Here is a 25,454-nt window from a genome sequence, read left to right as displayed (position 1 = left end):
TTCTACTAAAATTGCTTCTTTCTTCAGTGAATGCCTTGGGCATTTTATAATGTCAGATTTTAAAAAAATTTTTTAATAATTAGAGTTAATCTATAAACGATGCCTCTGTATAGATACACTATAATTTATTTAATAAAATTCCTACTGATTTATATTCATTTCATTAAATAGCCTTTTTCACTTGTTTGATTCCTTCTGTAGGATGAATTCATAGACGTGAAACTGCAGAGTCTACATTTTGACAGATATTGCCAAATTTCCTATCACAGACATGATACTGATTCATACTCTCAACAGTTATAACCAATAGTCCAAATCTCCTTATACCAAGGGTAGCTTGGTCATTTGAAGCACTCCTATGTACCCTAATTCCCATCCCAGAATTCTGGACATTCTAGAGAGGCTCTCCTTCCTTAATTCCTAACAACAGTCCTGATGAACATTCTAATTCCCTACTCTAAGCCTGAAGCCTTGCTAGTCTTGTTTAGCTGAAACACTAATAACTGGATCTGGTTTGATCCACTTTTCTTCTAGAATTGAATATTTGTAAATTGGCCTACTGGGGCTTCCCTAGTGTCTCAGCCGGTAAAGAATCCGCCGGCAATGCAGAAAACCTGGGTTCGGCTTCTGGGTTGGGAAGATCCCCTGCAGAAGGGAATGGTAACCCCCTTCAGTATTCTTGCCTGGAGAATCCCATGGAGAGACGCGTCTAGTGGGCTTCAGTCCACGGGGTCGCAAGAGTCAGATACGACTGAGTGACTAACACAACAGCAAACGGGCCCACTAGCAAAGTAAGACATGCTACCTGTCGATTCCTCATCTAACTGCCTGTTAACAGATTGACCACCACCTAGAATACAGCTGCAATTTCTTATTCATCATCTTTTCTACATACCTTTTTTTAAAAAATGCTTTTTTTTAGGCCATGTTATGTGCATGCAGGATCACAGTTCCCTGATGAGGGATCAAACTCACACCCCCTGCATTGAAAGCATGCAGTCTTAACCACTGGACCATCATGGAAGTCCCAACATACTCTAACTGATCATTCTAGAATTAGGACTGAGATGGGGGGATCTTCACCAACTGTAACTCAGAGATAGTGCCCTCTGCCCTCTCAATTAGTTCTTCAACCACTTAGTCCCCATAGAGACTGGGTCCCAGGTTCTTTCCCCTACACTGGTCTTGAAGATAATACACCTCGTGACTTAAGTCTTGGCGTGTCTCACTTTGTTAGAAACCTTTGTCATCCTAACATACTCCCCTTAATTTCCTTTACTTCCATGTCATGACAATTTTCAAACTTAAATCAAGAGTAGGAATTAATGAATATTGTATTTCTAATTTCAAAACCTACACAGGCTCTTGGTTTAACCAAAGTGAAAGTGTACTTGCTAACGATCAGAAAAGGAAGGCCTATTCCACTAACGGGCATTGTTGATTATTCACTATTGAATGAGAACAGTTATTTCTTTGTGGTAAAGCCTTAAACAGCTATTTAGAGAAGTATAGCAGGCAGATTATCTAAGTTTTTAAAACTGCCCAAGGAGAAACTAAGGAAAAAGGAAAACCACACCATACACTGAGGGTGTCCTTACTTTTTAAGCACAACTGGCCCTAATTTTGACCAAAATATATGCTTATTTTAACAGGCATAGACTGCTCAAAGTGATTTCTTTCACATCTGATGGTGGAAGAAAAGCCCTGTCAAAACCTTTGAGTAGTTTCCCCTACAGAGATCATTTAATAAACACCCTAAGATAGCTTCCCAGGCGGCGCGAGTGGTAAAGAATCCGCCTGCCAATGCAGGAGATGCAAGAGACGTGGGTTCGATCCCTGGGTCGGGAAGATCCCCTGGAGTAGGAAATGGAAGCTCACTGTAGTATTCTTGCTTGGAAAATCCCATGGATGGAGGAGCCTGTTGGGCTACAATCCAGGAGTCACAAAGAGTCGGACACAACTGAGTGCACGCGTGCACACGCACACACATCACCACACCTAAGATAAGCAGCACATTCAACTATGGGTTAGTAGGTTCAAACCAAATAAAGTAACTGTGGAAGACACAATGAAGAGCTTAAAATACAAACAAAGGTCTCTAGGGAGGACTATGAGCTCCTCAAGAGCTGGAACTGTATCATTTAGATCTCTGTCTAACTCAAAACCCAGGATAAGAATGTTCAATTAATGTCTACTGATATTAACAAGAAGCAAATAAATGACAATTGCCAAATAAGTGACATGAACTAAGGGGTATATCCAACAATCTATCCATATTCTTTCACACATTGCAAATCAGTTATGTGTCTGATTATCCAAACATGTTAAACCAGGTTTAAGAGTGTCATCTGTAAACACAAAAATAAATGTAAGCTGTGAAGCTGAGGTTAGAAGGTACACACTTCCCATCTGCAATCATTAGTAAGTGCCAGGTTTTTTAAAAGGAGAGAGGGAACGAAAGAGATTAAGTATATTCTGAAAGCTCTGTCTAAAAGCTGTTATAATAAAATACGGTATGAGAAAATAAAAAAGATATTTCTCTGAGAACAAAAATTATTTTTAAAGTAATAGCTAACATTTAATTTCTTACTCTATTCCAGGCACTGTCCTAAGCACTATCTTATACATTCTTAATTAATTTCTCTCAATGACTTCATGACATAAAAGACAGCCACTGTCTCCAATTTATACATAAGGAAACCTAAGTGTGGAAAGGTTAAATAATTTGTCCACAGTCACAGAGCAGTCTGGCTCAAATACTTGCGGTCTTGCCTACACTAAACCATCTCTGTGACTTTAAACAAAGTCAAGAGTTAGAGAAGTGTGGAGAAGAGAAACTCTAGGTCCCTCAAACCCAGGTCAACGGCAACAGAGAAGACGATGAGCCCCGTCCAGATGCTTTGGCATAGTATTCAGGCCTCTATGACTTAGCCAATATCCTTCTAGCTGTATTCCTTTAACCCACACTGCACGATGCAGAACGACATATAGTCTCCTAAAACCACCTGTTGCTTCTCAGCCTCTGCCTGGCATCACCCTTCTGCCCCTGTCTGTGCCCTGCTGGCTCCACGGATACTTCTGAAGGCTTTACTGGGCCCAGGGTTTACAGGCCTATTTGTTTCTATAGGCAGGTAAGACTCTGAGCAGGAATCTTGTCTCATTTGTCTCTGAGTGCTTCTGGAAAGAATTAATGAATAAATGGTTTCAGAATCAGAGTCCTCAAAGACAGCCCAGGGTCTGGGGCTAGCGGTAGGGGAGACCAGGCTCCATATCTGAGAGTGGCTGAGGCTCCACCTGCATCTGAATAGCCAACTCTCCTGCAAGAAACCTTCCTCACAGAGGCAGAGGAACCTCTCTTGAGGGTTCTGAGGACTTAGGAGCCACAGCCAGCTCCACCTGCAAGCAAGGGATATCCTTCAATACACTGCCAAGCCTCTTCTATCATATCAACCTCTGTTGAAACATTTCCTCAAATGAAATGAGCTCCTGAACACTGCAGCCCCTTCTTTCACACAGGTTTGAAAAAAAAAAAACCAGATTTCAAAAAACAAAAAAAAAAAAGAGAGAGAGAATGAGAAGAAAGAAAGAGAAAGAAAGAAAATCGGATTTCTCTTGGAAAAGGGAAACGTGTATTTTCAGCTCTGCCTGGGAAAGCACTCCACCAGATGGCAGGAGGAAGTTCAGCTAGAATGAACTGAGCCATCCCTAGCTGGAATGTCCACATTTTAGAACATCTTGACTTTCAAATGACTCATAAACCGCTGCCCAGACCCCTGCCCCATCCTCACTGCCATGGCAACAGAAACCGGTTTCAGAAAATAAAAAACACACTTGGAGTTTCCGGAGTGTCTGCGGACTGAGGAGCTATGAAAGAAAGAGTGGCTTAGGGGAGCTGACCCTGCAGGACGTACCGTGAATTGGCGCTGAGCTAGCTAGAATAGCATTCCTGCTCCCAAATATGTCCTCTATTCCTCCCCCTGACTTAGCTGAAATCATATACCCTAAACAACAGGGAATTTTGGTGGGAGAGTAAGGGGAGCTGAGAATACAGGCCTGGGGGTAGCAGGGTGAGGCAGCAGAGGCCTGAGGGAAGAATCGGGGCAGTGGGTGCGTGACAGAGGGGCCTCGGGAGGTGGAAAGAGACATAAAGGAGAGAAGAGAGGGTGGGTCAAGAGCAAACCGGCTGTTTCAGATTTTGGCCTAAGTTGGTGGTTCTCAGCCCTGATAGACTCAACTCTACGAGCGGTCTTGCCAAGAGTGACAACCTTCTCTAAAATAATGTTCAAAACAATCTTTCCCAGGCGTAGTTGCAGTCCTGGAACTCACTGCAGTTTAAAGCTGTGCAGGGAATTCCCTGGTGGTCCCTTCCTTCCACTGGTTAGGTCAGGACTCCATGCTTCCTTCCACTGCAGAGATCATGGATTTGACTTTTGATGATGGAGGAACTAAGTTCCCACAAACTGCATGGAGCAGCCAAAAAAAAAAAATTATGCAGTACTTTGTGTTTACGTGTAAGTAGGCTCATATAATCTAAACAAGCAATTCACCTCTGTAAGCATCTACCAAACATTCAGAAGCCAAAAAGGACAAAGGACAAGGAGTGCCCTGGTGGCCTAGTGGTTAGAATTCTGGGCTTTCATTGCTGTGGCCGGGGTTCAATCCCTGGTCAGGGAACTGAGATCAAGTAAACCATTTGTTGGGGCCAAAAATATATAAATAAATAAATAAAAAGACAAAGGATAATCCTTCTTTGTGTGAAATGATTCCACATACTGCATGACATCAGCATCTCCAGCCCACTCATTGAATGCTGGTCATATCCCTCAATCAGAACTGGAAAAAATGGCCTTAGGCCTTGCTGAGAAACAATGATCTCAATGATCTAAAAGATCTTAATCCAAACTTTTTCTTCTCCTTCTTCTCTCCTCCCGCTTCACATGGTTGCCAACCAACCAAGACCCAGATCTCCATCTAGTGAGCTTATATTATATACAATTAACATACTGTGGCTTTTGTGGGATAAGAACCTATTCAACAGTTATAACACTATTTCTACTACTGAACCACAAACTCCAAATTTCAAACTTAGAAATAAATTTTGAGAATATAACACTTCCATAAGTCAGAGACTTAAATACACTGACCTCTCACCATCAAAGTTCTCATTCTTTAAATGATGGGTTGACATCTAAGCTATATATCTCCAAGGCACTAAAAAGACTCAGTATCCATGTAAAATGATCATTGCTGTTGGCAAATAAAACAACATCAATCCAACACATCATTTATGATACATCTAGTCTTTATTTTGTGGCAAGAAGGTACAAACTACCTATCCTTTACCTAGACTGCTAACGTGTATTATTTTTACACTTTAGTTTTTCCCTTTACTATAGATACTGATTGGTTGATTCCACTGCTTATACATATCGGGAAATGTTCCTTAGCATCCATAATCAGCACCAGTAGCACTTTCTTCATCACACAAAGATGAAGGTCCCTTAGTGATACTGGGTCAATCGGATTCCCTTGTCTCCTGCTCCCCTACCCTCACCCTGCCCCAGTCTGAGGTTCCCTGAGTTACAACCATGTGTTCTCACTCCACATACCTTCTCCTGCACCCACTTCACACACTCAAAACATCCTCAGACCCTCTGGTTTTCAAAGTAGTCAACGGTCATAAGCCCTGCCACATGAATGTCACACCCAAATAATCATAGAGAATTAACCTGTTTTTTCCCCCCAATGATTCATGTCACACTTACAGATTATTTTCCAACCAGGTTTTATATTAGGTGCAGAAAACTAAATGGCCTCTATTTTTTTTTCACTCTGAAAATAAAGTATATAATTGTGCTATATTCTTAAACTCCAGATAAGTAAACCCTCTAAGGACCCAACCCAGTCAATACATATCAGGTACTTCACCTATTCTGAGGCCCAAGTTTACCTTGCAGCATGCCTCGGCGAGAAAAAAGTCAAACAGGACCAGCCCTAGTTTTCTTCTCTCCTTAAGCAATGATACAGAGCATTCATCTCTACTTCTCTGCATTAAAATGTTAAGAAACATCATTCTTACATGTCAAAAGAATTATTCATTTGGATGATCTCTCTCGAACAACTTTAATAAGTAGTAATCATCACTGTTCACTGAATACTTTTTCAGTACCAGGCACTTTTATACATGATTTCTAATCCTCAAGACAAGTGTGGATTGTTATCCCCTATTTAACAGATAAGGAAACCGAAGCTTCAAGAAACTAAAAGACTTGCTGAACACCAGCTTACAAGTAGCAGAGTCAGAATGCACAGCCACCTTTTAGAGTTAAGTCCTGGTTCTTTCTACTACAATAACATGCTGCTCAGTCAGCTTTTCAAAGCAGCTGATTTCATTATTTGTGAACCATACCTTAAGCTTTTTATGTCAGATACATATGACCACTTTGCTTTGAAATTTGTATTGCTTATAAACGCTGCTTTTTTTTAAGACACAAGACAACCACTTTAGGGTAAAAGAGAATCACCCTTAGTTCTTTTTTTTTTTTTACTTTTAGTTTCTTTTTAAAAAAATTTTATTAATTTATTTACTTTTAGTTTCTTTAGTAAAGATAAAAATCTATGCCAGGGCTTTCACTGCTGGGGCCTGAGTTTAACAGCTGGTCAGGGACCCGAGATCCCACAAGCCATGTGGCACATCTTTAAAAAAACAAAAGCCATGCCAAAAGGGTACTAAACTTATAAAACAGAAAGAAATTATTTAATATCCGGGGTGGTCTGAACGCCAAATATTTAACAAAAACTCAAACACCTAAAGAACAATTCCTCCTTTCTCTTAAGGTAAATGACTATTACTCTGACAGGGAGCAAAGCATCACATCCATTCCAAGTAAGAAATGTTATGGGTTAATGATTACACATTACCCTAATTATTTCCACTGAACCTGCCCAATTGGAACATTTCTTCAAACATTTCTTATGTTTCCAAGGTTCTGACATTTGCTTGTGACTAAAATCCACAAACAAATCAGAATTTGAAAATTAAACAAAGGCAAAAATAAAGGGGCCATCTGGTTTATCACAGATGAAGTAAAAATATTTCAAAATATACCCACCAGAATGGCTAAAATGAAAAAGATGAAAAATACCAAGTGTTAGCATGGATGGAAAATAACCAGAATTCTTATAAACTTTCAGGGGAAATGCAAACTGCTACAGCCAGTTAGGAAAACTGTTTAGCAATATCTATTAAAATTTAACATACACATATCCCATCACCCAGAAATTCCACTCTTAGGTATATCCACAACAGACACACTTATTCACCAAAGGATATGTACCAGACTCTTCCTAATAGCACTACTCAGCGCAGCTCTGAACTGAGAAACTACACAAATGTCCATCAACAGAAAAATGTACAAATAAATTTAAGTATATCAATAGAATAGAATAATAGCAATGAAAACAGAAAATCTACAAATTGATACAACAGAGATTAACCTCACATAAACAATGTTGAGCTAAAGAAGCCAGTCATGAAAGTATACATTCTGCGATTCCATTGATATAAAGTACAAATAAAGAGAAAACTAATCTTTGCTGTTAGAAGTCAGGACAGTGGCTAGCCCTTGGTAGAGGCAATGATGGGGGACACTCAGGGAGCTCCCCGGTGCTGGTTAATATTCTCCTTCACATGGTGCTGGTTGTTCAATCTGAAATACTTAGTAGATGAGATGCATTAGAGCAGCAGAGAGATGAAGGAGCCTGGCTCTGGAATGGCAGTGACTGTGTTAGGATCTCAGTCTCACGACTTACTGATATAGGGCAAGTTATTTAACTTCTGTGTCTCATTTATTTCTTCATCTATAAAATGGACCTAATGTTTCCTTCACAAGGTTAGGCTGAGGATTAAATCATCATAAGACATATAAAGTGCTTATTCTTACAACTGGCTATTACTATTAAATATTTGCTAAGTCAATCAAAGTGCTTCTTCAAAAGCAAGACAAGATGAGGAAGAAAACAAAAGATGTATATGATTGCACTATTACCAGAAAATGTACAAAATAATTATTCAGGAAATGAAGATGATAATAAGTAAGGCCTAATCCAAAGGAGTGTGACTTGGAAGCCGAGACAAGCCCTACCCACACAAACCTTTACCTAAACAGACCCTGGGCATGCAGTCAGCCTCTGAGTGGGCAACTCCAGCAGTCCACCGGGCCATGGGGTCTCTCCAGGATGAGGGGGCACTGATCAGGATCTAAGAAAGCTGAGCTCACAGTCAGGTTCTCTTATTCTCCAAAAGGACTCTGAACTCAGTAAGTCTCTGATTTCACCTAACGCTTATGTTTTTTAAACTACCTATCATGTTATCAGCCTTGTCTCTGTCACTTGGAGTCACATTTCCTGCAGCCATTTAGAGTAAATAATTAAGATTTCTGCTGACTTTCTAAAAGAGCCAGTTGAGTGAGTTGCAGTCACCTATACCATGGACGTGTCCCTAACTTCTCTGGCCATGTTATGACAGCTACTCTTCATTAAACTCTACCTTCATGCCAGGTACTATAATAAATACTTTATCCCCAATTTCTCAAAAAATTCTGCTAAGCATGAAGTATTCTCTCTTATTCTCATCTTTTACAGATAAGAAAACTAAGGCTCAGAAACGCTTCCCTGTATTATTAAGTGACAGAGAAGAAAGGTGAATCAAGCTTGTCTGGCCCCAGAGAAAACTCCCTTTCCATGACCAATAGTCCTTCGACTTACTTTACAATCCATCATATTTCTTCCTATTTGTACAACAAAAGGTCATTAGCTAAGGGGATCTAAAATAAGAATAATCTAATTCAGTGAAAAATCAATTTGGGGTATTTTTTAAATTAATGTTTTTGTTCCAAGTAAAAATCTCCTCCTGGGTTTATTTAAATAAACAATGAACATAAAAGCTATTTGTATTATACAGCGGTCATCCAAATCATAGGTTAAAGCCCTTAAAAGAGAATTGTACTTCTTCCCTGCTGAATCCCCAGCACCCAGCTCAGTGCCTGGCCTAGAGTAGGATCTGGAAAATCACCTCCCTCAAATCTTGTTTACCAATAGTCTACTGATAAGTAGGATGCATTCCAACAAGACACTTTAATATGCAAAACTTCCTGAGCAAAATGAAACATAATGTAGGAGTCACTGGGATATCCTTCCTGCTGCAGGATACTCCTCCAGGTCAAGCAGCACTGTCAGCATCAGCAACAAGTAATTGTTAAACACCTGCAAATATTTATTTAGTTTAGTACCCCAGTATCCCAACTCTCCACTCTTTCCTCATCAAGTTTGGCAAGCCACAGAAATTATAGTTCCCCTCCAAGCATGCCAGCCTCTGGATGTGTAGTAGAGACCATACAGAGACACAAATATCACATGTGATTAAGGAAGCTTTTCCAAGTTAAATCAACAGGAAGGCCTCAGGAGTTTGACCTTTCCCCAAGTCAGACCTACATGCTAGCAAAAAAGGCAGCCCTGAATAACCTTCCACCCTACTCCTCAGTCAACCACACAACGCTGAGGAAACAAGAAACTTCTACCAACGTCTAACACCTATTCCTACTTCATCTAAAAGAGAACTTTGTTCACTAAGGAGTCACTGAATATGTCAGCATATACTATTAAAATTTTTCTTTAAAAATTCTATCTTCTTAGAGACAGCACAGAATATGAGTGTATCACATTACAGCAGAAGTGTACCAGAATCAGGAAGCAGAATTGTACCAGAACTGTACCAGAATTAGGAAGCCAGGTTCTATTTCTCTACCCATTTTTGGGCCACTCCATGGGGCTTGCAGGGTCCTAATTCCCTGACTGGGGGTTGAACCCACGCCCTTGGCAGTGAAAGCAGAGTCCTAACCGCTGGATCGCCAGGGAACTCCCTCTATTTCTCTACTGTACCTTCCACCGTAACTTAAGCAAGTCACTTATCCGTCTAGGCTTTAGCTTCCTCGGTCATAAAATGAGAGGCTGAACTAGTCAGGGGTTATTCAGGGCATTCGTTCAAGATGCCTTAAGAGGTTAAGGCATGTGTTTAAGGGATTCTTAACCTTCCCCACCATGGGAACTTACATAAAAAATTATCTGTTTGCATATGTGGATTTTTCTGGAAAAGTCTATGGCTTATATCAAACCATCACACAAGTTGTGGCCTCCCAAATAACCACATCGCATGCTTTATTGAACACTTACTATGCACTAGGCACTGCACTAAGCCCTTGTGTATTAACTCATGTAATCCTCACAACAGCCCTTTGAGTTAGATACTACTATTATCCTCATTTTATAGTTAAAGAAAGTAAACCAAAATCATCCTGACCTCTTAAACACAATGCTATGTTAGGTAAGATCATCTCTAAACCCAAAAATTGTCTGTTTCTGTGTTCATTCAAATTAATGGTTTCCCTTCAGTTAAATTTTCCACCTCATTCACAATCATTAGTCATACACATGTCTTTACACAGAGCAAGCAAATTCATGGCACACCCAAATGAATGTCACCTGAGAAAGAATATAGTAGGGAATTAACCCAAGGAGAGGATCCAAAGGCACTTTCCAACTCCAGCCTCTAATCCGCTTTTACTTTAAAACATGGTGTGGTGATTAGCCAAGAGATGAATCTGAATCTAATTACTAATTAAAGTCTAAAATCAAAATAACAGTAAATTGGCCAAAGTGTCTGCCAGAAGAGAGGATGCAGTGCCAGCGACAGTGTCTCACACAGCACTCACCAAGGCAATGAGAAGATCAGAAAAGAAAGGAGAGCAAGGCCTGGGGTCCGTGGAGACTGGCTCCTCCCCCTGCTCCCTCCTCCTCAAAACCACTGACCACCGTGGAGCCAAGGACTGGATCACGCTCCACGTGAGAGACAACAGCTGTCTAAAGGTATCGCTAAGCCCTGCCCAGAACAAGGAGTGAAAACGAAGTGAAAGGTCAGCTTCTGATTTTTCTGGATACCAGTTCTGACAAGCTGCAATCCTAACTCAGGGGTCAGCAGTCACCCAATTACAAGCGAACAGTTTTGCGTGCCACCCAGCTCGGGTCCAAATGACTTGGACATAACATTGCTTTGATGGTTGCAAAGCAGAAGTGGGAGTCGTTAGTTCTTTTCACAAGCTGTCCAAATATCCTCCATATCTTAAAGAGAAGGCTGTTGAAACTTTATGCCCAACTCTCACGCCCTTTCTCCATTTAGTCTGTGTTAAATGAGAAGAGAAGCCCCGAGAGGGGAAAAGGAGACTCGAGGAAAGGCCTGGGTGCAAGGATTAGATCTTTTTCGAGAGTGATGCAACAGGGTCAGCCTGACGACGAAGACAAGGAGCTGGGAGCTTCTGGGAGGGAGAAAAATCAGTATCGCGGGTGGGAATCTGAGCGGGGGATGGGTTTTGAAGGACTGGGGAACGGGGTCATTTTTAAGTGAGTGGCCCAGGTTGAGGGATCTAGTCCGGAGCAGAAGGAGGAAGACGAAGACCGAGGAGCGGGCAGGTAGGCGGGTAAAAAGGCGGGCAGACGGCCCCGAGGGAGGGGCAGCAGCGCGGAGAAGGAAAGAGTGGGAACCACGGGGGCCACCGGGGGCCGGGCAGAGGGCCCGGGGCGGGGGCCATGCAAGGGGGAGCGGGGTGACCTGCCCGGCGGTGTGGGAACTGAGGTGCGCGCGGCCGCTCAGGAGATCCTTGCGGTCGGGAGGGCCTGGGCACCCGCGCCGGGGCAGGGGCGCCGGGCCCCCAGGGCCCAGGGCCAGAGCAGAGCAGCGCGGTGACAACGGTCGCGGCCCCCGGAGCGGGCTGTCCGGCTCGAGCTGAGGCGGGGATCGCCGCCGAGTCCCGGCCCCGGGGCTGAAGAGAGGGAGGCCGGCCCGGAATACGGCTTTTAGGGAGGAGGGTCGAAGGGGACGAGGACGGGCCCGGGACGGCCGGGGCCGGCGCTGGCGCTCTCACCGGGACAGGTGCTTCAGGATCTGCTTCTTAATGAGCCCGGCCATGCCGGAGCCGCGGCCCGCGCGGAAGGTGGGCGGGCGGCTGTGGCCTCCTCAGCGGCGAGGGAGACGCGCGACCCCTCACCTCGCCGCGGCGCGGGGACCGGATGCCGCCGCTGCCGCCGCCATGGCGCTCTCCAGCCCCTGCCCCGGCACCCGGAGCTCCGCCGCGATCCCACCCACCCGCGCGGCGAGGCGGAGATCGCGCGCCGCCAGCCGGGCTCCGCCGCGGTCCGGGGTGCTCTCGGCGGCGGGGGCGCGCGCGGCGGGAGGAGGGACGCGCGCGGCTGCGGGGGCGCGCGCGGCGGGAGGCGGGGCGGGCGGGCTCCAGGCTCGCTCTCTCGCTAAGCCCCGCCTGCCGCCTCTCAGCCAAGCGAGATCCGAAAGCCTTCGCCTGTCAGCTGCCGGAGTTTCACACCTCGGCTGTCGCCTTGAAGAATCGGGGAAAGGCGGCGTTCTCTAATTTTTTTTTTTTTTGCAGGAACTCACTAGATAATTGCACATTTCGCGGTCCACCTCTCTCATTCATTTCGCTCACACATTCACTCATTAGTTGAGCACCAGCTAACTGTACTCCAGGAATCGAGCCGGGGAGTGAAGAGTAGGTTCAAGGACCTCGCAGGCCCATAGTACCACGACACTCTGCTGCTTTGTGAAGAGTGACAGGGGGACACCTCGTCATCGTCTTTGTGCCCCTCTTAGCCTCCATCCAGTTAACCAGCGGATAAATGTTGACTCAGCCCGTACGAGGTGCACTACAGAGGCCCCCATTCCCAAATGCTGGGGGCAGCAGAAAAGGAGGCGGTAACTTTAAATGACCAAGGACTTCAGAGGTCGCCTTTTTTACAAAGAAGGAAACTGAAGCCCAGGGAAATAGCTGAAAGAGCTTATTTAAGGTCACAGCTACCTAGTGAGAGACAAGAGGCTGGAGCCCAAGTGTTCTCAGTCCAGTGCCACCTCCACCCTAGTCCACCCATACACCTAGATTCTGGCAAAGGTGAGAAGGTGGCAGTCTTCAGGACTCACACCTTCAAGCAAAACTCTGAACAAACTACTCTCCGAGACAGGCTTATAGGAAATCTGGCCACCAGTTAAGTTTATTCGTTCTTGTAGACACACAGTAGATGAACATAGCAAAAGTCAAGATGTCTCCTCCCTTGTTCCTCAGCCATTCAATTCTCTTCCCCTAACAACTGTTACCTGATTCCAGAGATAGTCTGAGTATATGGTGAAACATATAAATGTTAGGGTTTTAATACAGACAAATGGATTCCTATGCCTCTTAGTCATAGTAAATTCATATTTCCCAGAAGCTCCCCCCCACCGCCCCCGCCACTGGGTTCTCTACTATGCATTTCTTTCCATCAGAACTGCATAATCTATAATTTCTCCATCTGCCCTCCTCTCACCAGAATACATCCTAGGGACCAATAGATCCCACAGAAGAGATTTCTTGCCAGGGATATTGATCATAATCCCTCCTTCTAATTTGGCTGTCAGATGCAGGGGCCTCTGGGCCATTTTTTGCATTTCATGTTCCTTTTCCTAGAGAATCTAGCAGCTGACTGGATATCTGACATCAGCGATATAAAATAAAACTCTCCTCAAGGTCAAAGACTCATCATCCTTGCTGGATGATTCACCATGCCTGATGAATGAGTTATTTTTTCACTGAAAGCAAAAACTTATGCTCTAAAATAAACACATGGAACAGAAGCATTCCTACTCTCACCAATAGCACACTTTCCCTGCAATGCTAAGAATGCAAAGCATATAAAGGCAAAAGAGATTTGGGGCCAATTCATATTTTTTCTTTAAGGTTAATCCTTTCAAGATTATTGTAGATTAACATTCAGTTGTAAGAAATTATAGCGATCCCTGTATACATTTCACAGTTCCCCCCAATGGCTTTTTGTTGTTGTTCAGTCGCTCAGCCGTGTCCCACTCTTTGCAACCCCATACACTGCAGCACTCCAGGCTTCCTTGTCCTTCACCATCTTCTGGAGCTTGCTAAAATTCATGTCCATCGAGTCAGTGATGCCATCCAACCAGCTCATCCTCTCTTGTCCCCTTGCCTTCAATCTTTCCCAACATCAGGGTCTTTTCCAATGAGTCAGCTCTTTGCATCAGGTGGCCAAATCACTGGAGCTTCAGCATCAGTCCTTCCAATGAATATTCAGGACTGATTTCCTTTAGGATTGACTGGTTTGATCTCCTTCCAGTCCATGGGACTCTCAAGAGTCTTCTCCAACACCACAGTTCAAAAGCATCAGTTCTTCCGTGCTCAGCCTTCTTTATGCTCCAACTCTCATAACCATACATGACTACTGGAAAAACCATAGCTTTGACTAGATGGACCTTTGCTGGCAAAGTAATGTCTCTGCTTTTTAATACTCTGTATAGTTTGGTCATAGCTTCCCTTCCAAGGAGCAAGTGTCTTTTAATTTCATGGCTGCAGTCACCATCTACAGTGATTTTGGAGCCCAAGCAAATAAAGTCTGCCACTGTTTCCATTATTTCCCTGTCTATTTGCCATGAAGTGATGGGACTGGATACCATGATCTTAGTTTTTTCACTGCTGAGTTTTAAACCAGCTTTTCACTCTCTTTTAACTTCATCAAGAGGCTCTTTAGTTCTTCACTTTCTGCCATAAGGGTGGTGTCATCTGCTTATCTGAGGTTATTGATATTTCTCCTGGCAATCTTGATTCCAGCTTGTGCTTCATCCAGCCCAGCATTTCTCATGGTGTACTCTGCATATAAGTTAAATAAGCAGGGTGACAGCATACAGCCTTGACGTACTTCTTTCCCAATTTTGAACCAGTCTTCTTGTTCCTTGCCCCAGTGGCAACATCTTGTAAAACTTTAGTACCATATCACAACCATGATGTTGACATTGATATGTTCAATGAACAAAACATTTCTTCCTGATATGAATGCCTTTTATTTCCTTTTCTTGCCTTATAGTGTGGGCTACCAATCCTGGCACTTTGTTTAATAAGACTGGTGAGGGCAAGCATCCTTTCTTTGTTCCTAAAGCATTCATTAAGTCTTTTGGCTAAGTGACTAAGTCACATCAGTCGTGTCCCACTCTGTGTGACCCCATAGATGGCAGCCCACCAGGCTCCCCCGTCCCTGGGATTCTCCAGGCAAGAACACTGGAGTGGGTTGCCATTTCCTTCTCCAAAGCATGAAAGTGAAAACTGAAAGGGAAGTCGCTCATTCGTGTCTGACTCTTCACGACCCCATGGACGGCAGCCTACCAGGCTCCTCCGTCCATGGGATTTGCCAGGCAAGAGTACTGGAGTGGGATGCCATCACCTTCTCTGATTAAGTCTTTTACCAGTAAGTATAATATTAACTGTAGATTTTTTGTAGGTGCTCTTCCCAATTTAATGAAGTTCTCCTCTATTTCTATTTTTACTGAGAGTCTTTACCAAGAATAAATGCTTTTTTCAAAGGCTTTTTCTGCTTAAATGCTATGTGATTTTTTTTTTAGGCTGTTAACATGATGCGTTACCCTGACTGATTTTTCAAATACTGAACCAGCCTGCATCCCTAGAGTAAACTTCATTTGGACATGGTGTATAAGTACTTTTATATATTGCTGCACTCTCTTTGCTAATATTTGCTTAAGAATCTGTGTTTATTTGCTTAAGAATTTGTGTATATTTTCTTGATGGCTAATGACTGAGCATCTTCTTATGTGCTTACAGGTCATTTGTGTAACTTTTTCGAGAAATGTCTATCCAGATACCTTGTCCATTTTTTAATTGGGTTATTTGTCTTTTTATTATCAAATGCAATCATTTTTATATTCTAGATTACAAGTCATTATCAGATATATTATTTGCAAAACTTTTTCCTACTGTCTTTTCATTTTCCTGATTACAATCTTTGAAACAAAATTTTTAATTTTGGTTATCATTTATCTTTTTTATTCACTTATTGCTGTGTTTTTGGTGTTGTATCTAAGAAATCACTGCATAATCCAAGGTCATGAAGATTTACATGTTTGTTTTCATATAAAATGTGTATAGTTTTAGCTCTTACATTTACTTGAAATGACCCATTTCAAGATAATTTTTGTATATGGGGACCAACTGCATTATTTTGCATGTGAACATCTAGTTGTCTTAGCATCATTTATTGAAAAGAAATTTTTCAATAAATTTCATTATTGAAATGAATATTCTTTCCCCATTGAGTTATCTTGGTGAAAATAAACTGTCATGCACCAGGAACTAATATCGGTTGTATGTCAGTTATACTTCAAAAACAAACTAAAAGAAAAAGAAATCTGATTTGTGGTTACCAGAGGTAGGGAGGAGAGGGTGTGGGGAATTGCATGAAGGCAGTCAAAGGTACAAACTTCCAGTTACAAGATAAGTACTGGGGTGAAATGTACAATATGATTAAAATCATTAACATTACTGTAAGTTTTATATAAAAGGTAACAGTAAATCCTGTGTTCTCATCACAAGAAAAATTTTTTTTTCTTTTTTTTTGGGCTGGGGTGGTCATCACTGCAGCGCTCGGGCTTTCTCTAGTTGCGGAACACAGGCTTAGTTGCCCTGCGGCATGTGGGATCTTAGTTCCCCAACCAGGGATCGAATCTATGCCCCCTGCATTGGAAGGTGGATTTTTAACCAGGGAATTCCCCCCCAAATTTTTTCTGTTTCTTCAATTTTGTATCTGTATGAGATGATGGATGTTCACTAAACTTACTACGGTCATGATTTCAAAATGTAAGTCAAATCATTATACTTCATACTGTAAACTTACACAGTGCTGTATGTCAATTATATCACAAAACTGGAAGTAAAATAATAAAAGAAAATTAGTTGCCAATGAAAGTATAGATCTATTTTTGAAATCTTAATTCTATTTCATTCATCTATATATCTAATCTTAAGCCAGTAACAGTGTCTTGATTAGTGTAGTTCTGTAGTAAGTTTTGAAGTAAGACATCTATAGTGGTTTTGAGTATATAGCTTTTATAAATTTTAGTTGTATGTTTTTTAATTGTTCCTCTAGTTATTATATTATTTATGCATACCTTATCACAATCTACTGGTATTGCCATTTACCAGTCTAGTGAAGTATAAAAAGCTTACCTTTTATATTCTTTTTTTCTCTGGGAGATCTAGTTGTCTTAAATATTTCCTCTATGTACATTTATAGCTGCATTAATCAGTATTATGATTTTTGCATCAACCATCAAACATAATTTAGAAAATTCAGGAAAAGGAAAATCTCTTGTACTTACTTACCTGTATTTTTGCTTACCATATTCTCATCAATCCTGATGAGATTCACTCATTTATTCATTCATTTATTGTTTTTCTGTTTGGAGAACTTCTAGTCATTCTTTTACAGTATATCTGCTGGCAACAAATTCTCTTCATTTTCTCTCACTGGAGAACATCTTTATTTCCCATTTGCCCCTGAAACATTATTTTCACAGGGTATAGAATTCTGGACTGATAATTCTTTTCTTTCAGCACTTGAAATCTGTTTGCCACTTCCTTCTGGCATCCATGGTTTTTGATGATAAATCTGCTGTCCTTCAAATTGTTTCCCCTCAAAAGTAGGGTGTCATTTTCTCTGGCTGTTTTCAAACTTTTTGTTTTCAGTTTTCATAACTATGTAGATTTCTTTGAGTTATCCTGATTGTTATTCAGCTTCTTGAAAATTTGTGTTTATGTCTCTTACAAGCCCTTGGGAAGTTTTCAACCATTATTTGTTGCAGTACCTTTTTTGGCTCTCTCCTTTTTTCCCCTCCTGGAAGTCTGATAACATGAATATTAGATTTTCAGGGACCCACAGGTCCTTAAAATTCAGTTCATTTTTTTAAGTCTATTTCCTGTTGTTCAGATTGGGTATTTTTTATTGTTCTATCTTCAAGTTCTGATTATTTCTGATTACTGTTTCTTGTTGAGACTATTCATGAATTTTTTTAACTTATTTGGCGGTTCCAGAATTTCCATTTGGTTCTTTATATCTTTTTGCTCACTAGAGCCTTTTCATGATGCCTGCTCTAAAATCTTTTGTCTAATTACTCCAGGAGCACTATCAGCTTACTGTTGACAGGTATCAATTGCATTTGAAATGTAGTTTGAGATCTTCCTTGATCTTGGTCCAATGAGTGATCTTAGATAGAAATCTGGATAGTTTCATATTATGTTCCGAGATTCTGGATCTTATTTAAATGCTCTGTTCTGCTAACTTATCCTTGCAATGCAGAAATGGGGAGGTACTTTCTTGTTACTATCAGGTAGAAACAGAAGTCCAGGTTGCCCAATTAGCCTCCTTGGATACCCAAGGAAAGAGTTCCTCATTACTGCTGGGCTAATGTGAAAGTTCTGGCTCTTCAGCAAGCTTCAGCTAATACTTCTCTAGCTGGGAAGTGGCAGAGTGCCTTGTTATTGCTCCCCACAGCCTCATCACCACTGGACATTGATAAAAGTCCTTAAAAGTTCTGACTCAGCGTCTTCTGACATCTCAAGAGGGGGCAATGCCCTGTTACTGCCAGATGGGAATGATAATCCAAGCTCTTTTCTCACCATCCTGGCAGGGGTTTGGGGCACTTCATTGTAACCTCACAAGGGTGGAAATCTAACTCCCCACTTGGTCTTTGTGGCATGGATTGGGGTAGGGTGAGTTTCTGTGGTGTTTGGCTGGAATAGAGTGGTTATTGTCTAAAAGTTTTCTGACTTACTAAGCTACCTCTTTTCTGTTTGTTCGGATACAGGAAGCAGACTTTTCATGGAGTGTATTTTTGTCTGTTGCCCATTGGAGATTCCTGGTTCCAACTTCTTCAGCTCCAAGTCTGGCACCTTTGAGGCAAACAGAAAATCCGGAGAGCTCATTATGTTGTTCTTTGGGTCACAATGCCCTAGCAGGTCAGCCTTCTTCTCTCCGCCTTTCAGAGTTTCCTATGCTTGTCTGTTGTTGTTGTTTTAATTTTTTGGCTGCACTGGGTCTTTGTTGTAGCACACGGGCTCTTCACTGCAGCAAACAGGCTTTTCCTAGCTATGGTGTGTGGGGGCTTCTCCAGTTCTGAGTACAGGCTCTAGAGTATGCAGGCTGAGTAGCTGTAGCACAACGGCTCACTAGTTAGGGTGCGTGGGCTAGATGTTCTGCAGCATGTGGGATTTTAGTTTGCTAAACAGCCATCGAACCCACATCCCCTACATTGGAAGGCAGATTCTTAACCACTGGACCACCAGGGAAGTCCCTCTTATGCTTGCTTTTTATGTATATAATGTGCAGGGTTTTAGTTGTACTCACTGGGAATAGAGAAATATACACCTATTCTATATTTCTGGAAGCAGAAGTCCATATATTTTTTTTAACTCTTTATTTTGAAATAATTATAGATTTACAGGAAGTCATTAATACAGAGAAGCCCCATGTACCCTTCACCCACTTTCCTACAATGGTTATATCTTACACAACTACAGTTCGATATAAACCCCAGGAAACTGATCCTGGGGATGCATGTGTATAACTCTGTCACTCATGATGTGCAGCCTGTGTAACCACTACCACAATAAAGATACAGGATTATTTCACCACAAAGCTCTCCCTCGTGATACCCTTTACAGTCATTCCCAGCTGCCCCATCTCCACTCCCAACACCGTCCCTAACCCTTTGCAACTACCGATTTGTTCTTCATTTCAATAATTTTTGTTATTTATACAGATGGAATCATGCAGCAGATGCCCCTTTGAGACTGGCTTTTTTCACTCAGCATACTGTCCTTGAGATACATCCAAACTGTTCTATCAAAGTTCCTTCATTTTTATTGCTGAGCCATATTCTACAACCCATACATTTTAAAACCACCTAGGTAATCACTGTATTTCAGAGACAGTAGCTTTCCTCACCTGCCTGGCAGGATAGCCACATCTCTAAATTCATGATTGGGGGTCTTCCCTGGTGGTGGTCCAGTGGCTAAGACTCTGTCTTGCAATGGAAAGAACACAGGGTCGATCCCTGGTCAGGGAACTAACATCCCACATGCCTAAGCCTATGTGGTCTGGAGCCTGTGCAGCACAACTACCAAGCCTGTGCGCTTGAGTATGTGCACCACATGAAAGATCCCACATGCTGCAGCTAAGACCTCATGCAGCCAAATAAACAAATAAATTAAAATATTTTTAAAAAATTAATTCATGATTAGCGAGTTCCCTGGTGGTCTAGTAGTAGGATTAGCTCTTTCACTGCTGTGGCCTGGGTTCATTCCTTGTTCAGGAAACTGAGATCTCATAAGCCATGCAGCGCAGTAAAAAAAAAAAAAAAATCATGCATTTGTACATAGTGTGCTTTGTATGGGACAAAAAAGGACATACACAGTGGCCAAAAATAACACTATACAAACAAGGAAAAGTAGTTTTATGGAAAACTCAAGAACAAAAGGGTTGAATAGCAAAGAGCAGATATCATTGTCTATAAAGATTCTTGAGAGTAGTTTCTAGTTTGTGGTAGTTATATCTTTTAAAAACAAGTTGAGGTGTGACTGACATAGAACACATATTATTCAAAGTATATAATTTTTAAAAGTTTTGACATGCATATACACCTGTAACTGGAGAAGGAAATAGCAACCCACTCCAGTAGGCTTGCCTGGGAAATCCCATGGATGAAGGAGCCTCTCGGACTACAGTCCAAGGATTCACATGAGTCAGACATGACTTAGTGACTAAACAACATGAAAACCCCAGAGTTCCCAAATATTAACTTTTATGCTCAGCATCTACATAGACTTACTTAAAATACTTGGTTGCCTTATGACCATCAGAATTCTTTCATGCCCACCTGTCTTTAGTTTGCTTCCTGATATTTGTGGCTTGCCTCAGCAATTCCCAACTTACTGTGACATTAGAACATGATTTCAGTGGGTTAATTCTACTTTATTAAAATTTAATGGCCGTAAATAGCATACTTACTTAATACATTATTGGGCTTCCCTTGTGACTCAGCTGGTAAAGAATCCACCTGCAATGCAGGAGTCCTGGGTTGGATCCCTGGGTTGGGAAGATCCCCTGGAGAAGGAAAAGGCTACCCACTCCAGTATTCTGGACTGGAGAAGTCCATGGGGTCACCGAGAGTCGGACACGACTGAGTGACTTTCACTATACACCTGTAAAGTCATTACCACAATGTCCATCACTGTCAACAGTTTTAGCTGTTTGCTGCTGTTCCTCCAAAAGAATAAGCAGACTCTGCTTCAGGGTCTCGGTATTTATCGGAAAGCCTGTGCCCTAAACATCTGCACAGCCTTCTACTAACCACTTCTAGTTAGTAGAAGGTCTTTCCCACAGACCTATCCCTTGCCTGCCATTCCCTATGCCCCTTACCGACGCCCCTTTTTCTTCATGGCACATACCACCTAACATTAGTATTTTTGTTTATTGTCTGACTCCCCCTTTAGAACATAAGCTCCAAAAGAGGAAGAACTTTCTTTTACCATTGTGTTCCCACCACTGAGAACAGTGTCCAAACTCAGAGCAATAGAGTGGCACACCCTAGGCAGGCTTCTCTAGCAGGAGTGCAATTTTTGTAGGGGGCGGGGAGGGAGACTGTGCGGCAAAGTGTGACGTGTGGGATCTTAGCTTCCTGACCAGGGATCAAACCTGCACCCCTTGTACTCAAAGCACAGAGTCTTAACCACTGGACTGCTAGGAAGTCGCCTAAGCCCATCGATACTACTTTCCTCTGAGAGTCTCTTTTTATCAGCCAAGTAGGTTCAGCTGCATGTGACAGAAAACTCAAGATAATGTGTGACTTCAATATTTACTTCTCTTTGACATAAAAGAAGTCAAAGGTAGGCAGAACATGGCAGCTCTTCAATCATTTAGGGACCTATGCTCCTTTTACCCAGAGAAGGCAATGGCACCCCACTCCAGTAATCTTGGCTGGAAAATCCCATGGACAGAGGAGCCTGGTAGGCTGCAGTCCATGGGGTCGCTGAAGGTCGTACAAAACTGAGCGACTTCACTTTCACTTTTCACTTTCATGCATTGGAGAAGGAAATGGCAACCTACTCCAGTGTTCTTGCCTGGAGAATCCCATGGACGGGGGAGCCTGATGGGCTGCCGTCTATGAGTCAGACACAACTGAAGTGACCTAGCAGCAGCAGCAGCAGCAGCTCCTTTTACCTTGCTAATACCATCTTTAGTAGCCAATTCATGGTCCAAGACATTGCCTGCATTTCAAGCAAACATCATATCCACATTCCTGTCAGCAGAAAAGGACAGAAAAAAAGGCACGTTCTCTCTTGCCACATGGCCTCACCTAGTTACAAGCTATGGGGAATGTGCTACTCATTGCAGATGGCCATGCATCCAGGTAAAAACTCGATGTTCTCTTGTTAAGGAAAGTAGGAGGTACCAGGGTGAGCAATCAGTAATGTCTAACTGCCACCCTAGGCTCTACTGTTTTTCTTCTTTTTGACCTCTTTACATGCTTCTCTCTCCAGCAGAGGCCTGAGACTTAAATTCTTTGTCCCACCTTTTACTTCTATATTCATTCAACAACCATCCCCTAAAAGTGGATGTGATGTACAGGCAAAGAGGAGGAGGGCAGGATTAAGAGACTTGTTTCTAAGGGTCACTGTGAAAGCTAAGTACTTATAAAGGGCTTTGAGATCTTGGCGTTCTGTGCTGATTTCAAAGTCTCATCATTAGATAAGGATGTAAGTCATCTTATGGGCTTTTCTTAATTGACAGCCAGGGAAAGATACTTACTCAAAAGGAACGAGTATGGAGAAGCTGGACAATCACCTACTAGGTGATCAAAATTACTATCATCAACAAGGGGGGATGCCTGTGTGCCTGCCTACAGATATGATATCCCAGGGATGCAACTGAGGATGTGTACCCAAATGCAATCATAAGGAAACATCAGGCAAACCCAAAGTGAGGCGTGAGGAATATTCAACAAAAGATGGTGAGATAAACAAAAGATGGTCATAAAAGACAAAGAGAGGCTGAGGAACTGTTCTACATTAAAAGGAGACTAAAGAGATGTGGCCCCAAAAAAGTACATGATTCCAGAAAGGATTCTGTACAGGAAAGGGGAAAAAAATACAAGGACAAATATGAAACATGGTTGGTAGATTAAATTATTGAATCAAGGTCGATAATTAAAACCACAGTGTGTAAGAGAATATATTTATTCTTAGGAAATACACACTTAAGTATTTATGGTAAAGGGCATGAGATAAACAATTTACTCTCCAATGGTTCCAAATAAAAGAGAGAGAGAGAGAGAGCGAGCAGAGGGCAAATAATAAAGTGAATGAGGTGAAATGCTAACAGCTAACAAAAGGTGATGGGTGATGCTGTCAAAGGGTATATTAATGTTGCTTGTGTAGTTCAACTTTTCTTTAAGTGTGAAATCTACCACCCTGACCCTTAAGGATTTCCCAAGTGAATCAGCGGTAAAGAATCTGCAGGAGACAAGGATTCGATCCCTGGGTCTGGAGGATCCCCTGGAGGAAGAAATGGCAACCCACTCCACTGTTCTTGCCTGGAGAATCCCATGCACAGAGGAGCCTAGTGGGTTACAGTCTATGGGGTCGAGAAGAGTGGGACATGACTGATAACTGAGCACACACCCTGACCCTTAAAGGGCAAGAACAATAAACAACATACAGTTTATTTTATTCCTGCACTTGTCTGATGAACTATTCTAGATGCTGTATTTGATCCTGGGCCAGAAAGACTAACCTTTATGCTTTTAATTAGGAGACAAAGAAACGTCTTCAATTAGTTAATGTTTATTAAGGTCTTCATGTAAACAATACACTGGGCAAGTCTCTGGGACACTTCTCTCATGGCAACCTAAGGTCAGCCAGGGTTTTTCCTTCTGTTCACCTGATGAAAGAAACCATGTGACTGAAGTTATGTAAATGGGACACACACTTAATCACCACTGGACTTTTTCCATACAGGATGACCAAGTTAGCCTGCAGCTCTATGCAAGGATCCCATTTCTCATGCAGCCTGAAATTAAGGGGCCTGGCATTTTGACAAACCATTAACGCCAGACAGCAGACATGATGACAGCTTGGACTTTAACTGCCCTCATAGCTTTGGATCTGCCCACAGAGAAGGAAGCAAGTATGTTATCCCACACTGACCCTAATTTCTTCAGTTCTTGATATCTAGTAGATTCTGGTTTGTACTTATACAGATGCTCATATTACAGCTGACTCATATTTTAGAATTAAAACCAGATGTCTAAAGGCATAAAGCAATAGCACCAAGTTTAAGCCTCTTACAAAGGAAACATCTGATAATCATTCATTATAATAATAGTTTGCCCTAGGAGTTAATAAAATTTAAAAAAACCTTCTTTAGAATTATTTATTCCCACTTTTGTTCACTGTTAAAACTTCTAAGTCAACATATTATTTTCCTGAAACTTTGTAAAACACTTTTTTTCAAAGACTATAGAAATGTTTCTAGAGTAGATATTCAACCCTAAAAACATACTGTGGAAAAATCTTTATTTTAGGAAAACCTAGGTTGTTCCTAGTATCTGAGGCTGTTTTAAAAACCTAAATAGACACCTGTGGGCTTCCTGTGTATCCACAGGCTCTTTACCCTGCACCTAACAGAGCCATCCAAACCAGAAACTTGCTGAGTCACATATAAGCTCCACTGGCATGGTTTTCCCTAACAAATCCTAAAGTCTACAGAAGATTTTAAAAACAAATGTAATAAGCTATAAAAGACACACAAATTATCAATTTCTAAGACTTAAGTCCTCCTTAAAAAGATGTGACAATAAAAAAACTAAAAAGCAACAAGTAGTCCTGGCAAAGGCTCAGACTAAGAAGCTGACTTAGCTTCTATGGAGGCTGAGCATAAAGATCATCTCGCTGTAAGAATCTAATCTCTTTCTAATCTCTTGTTTACCTAGATGTGGTTTATTTGCCTAAATTAGCTTTTCTTCAAAATAGTCACAAGTTTCTAGGAAAAAAAGCAAACAACCTATCATCATTTAAATTTCTAGCTACAAATCTTTTAAAAATTATAAACACACATGCATATATATAGTTGTATTCTTGAGTATAATAGATCCTAAGACAGAGCTTGCCAAACCCACTGAATAATCAAAATTTCTTAGGGAGCTTTCTCAAAACACAAATTTCCAAAGCCCAAACCAGATATGTAGAATCAAAATCTGGGGTCTTTATTTTAATCTCTATTGAATTTGTTACAATATGTCTTATGTTTTGACTTTTTGTCCACAAGGCATGTGGATCTTAGCTCCCTGACCAGGGATTCAACCTGCGCCCCTGCACTGGAAGGGGAAGTCCACTGGGCCACCAGGGAAGTCCCCAAGTCTGGACTCTTTACTTTGGGAAAGGTCTTCCATAACTCTGATCACCAGCCAGTTTGTGAACTGTTGGTTTAGGGCACCC

The 25,454-nt window shown here is 41.8% G+C and overlaps 1 protein-coding gene and 1 long non-coding RNA gene across 2 annotated transcripts in view; one reads left to right on the top strand and one right to left on the bottom strand.

Annotated features, from left to right (window-relative positions):
- Positions 1 to 12,259, bottom strand: part of BLTP3A (bridge-like lipid transfer protein family member 3A) — a 77,022-nt gene extending 64,763 nt beyond the window's left edge. The window contains exon 1 of the mRNA XM_002697198.7: positions 11,976 to 12,259. Within this exon, the coding sequence (XP_002697244.2) occupies positions 11,976 to 12,019 (44 nt within the window). The 5' untranslated portion in view covers positions 12,020 to 12,259. The remainder of the gene's footprint in view (positions 1 to 11,975) is intronic.
- On the top strand, positions 10,787 to 23,730 carry LOC112443807 (uncharacterized). Its single transcript, XR_003032200.2, has 3 exons — positions 10,787 to 11,523; positions 18,767 to 18,917; positions 23,442 to 23,730. It is a non-coding gene; the product is annotated as an uncharacterized lncRNA (long non-coding RNA).
- Positions 23,731 to 25,454: the final 1,724 nt, after the last annotated feature.

The sequence above is a fragment of the Bos taurus genome, chromosome 23, assembly GCF_002263795.3.
Source record: "Bos taurus isolate L1 Dominette 01449 registration number 42190680 breed Hereford chromosome 23, ARS-UCD2.0, whole genome shotgun sequence".
Lineage (NCBI taxonomy): Eukaryota > Metazoa > Chordata > Mammalia > Artiodactyla > Bovidae > Bos > Bos taurus.
Note: the sequence above shows the minus strand (reverse complement) of the source record. Positions and strands in the feature narration are given on the sequence as shown.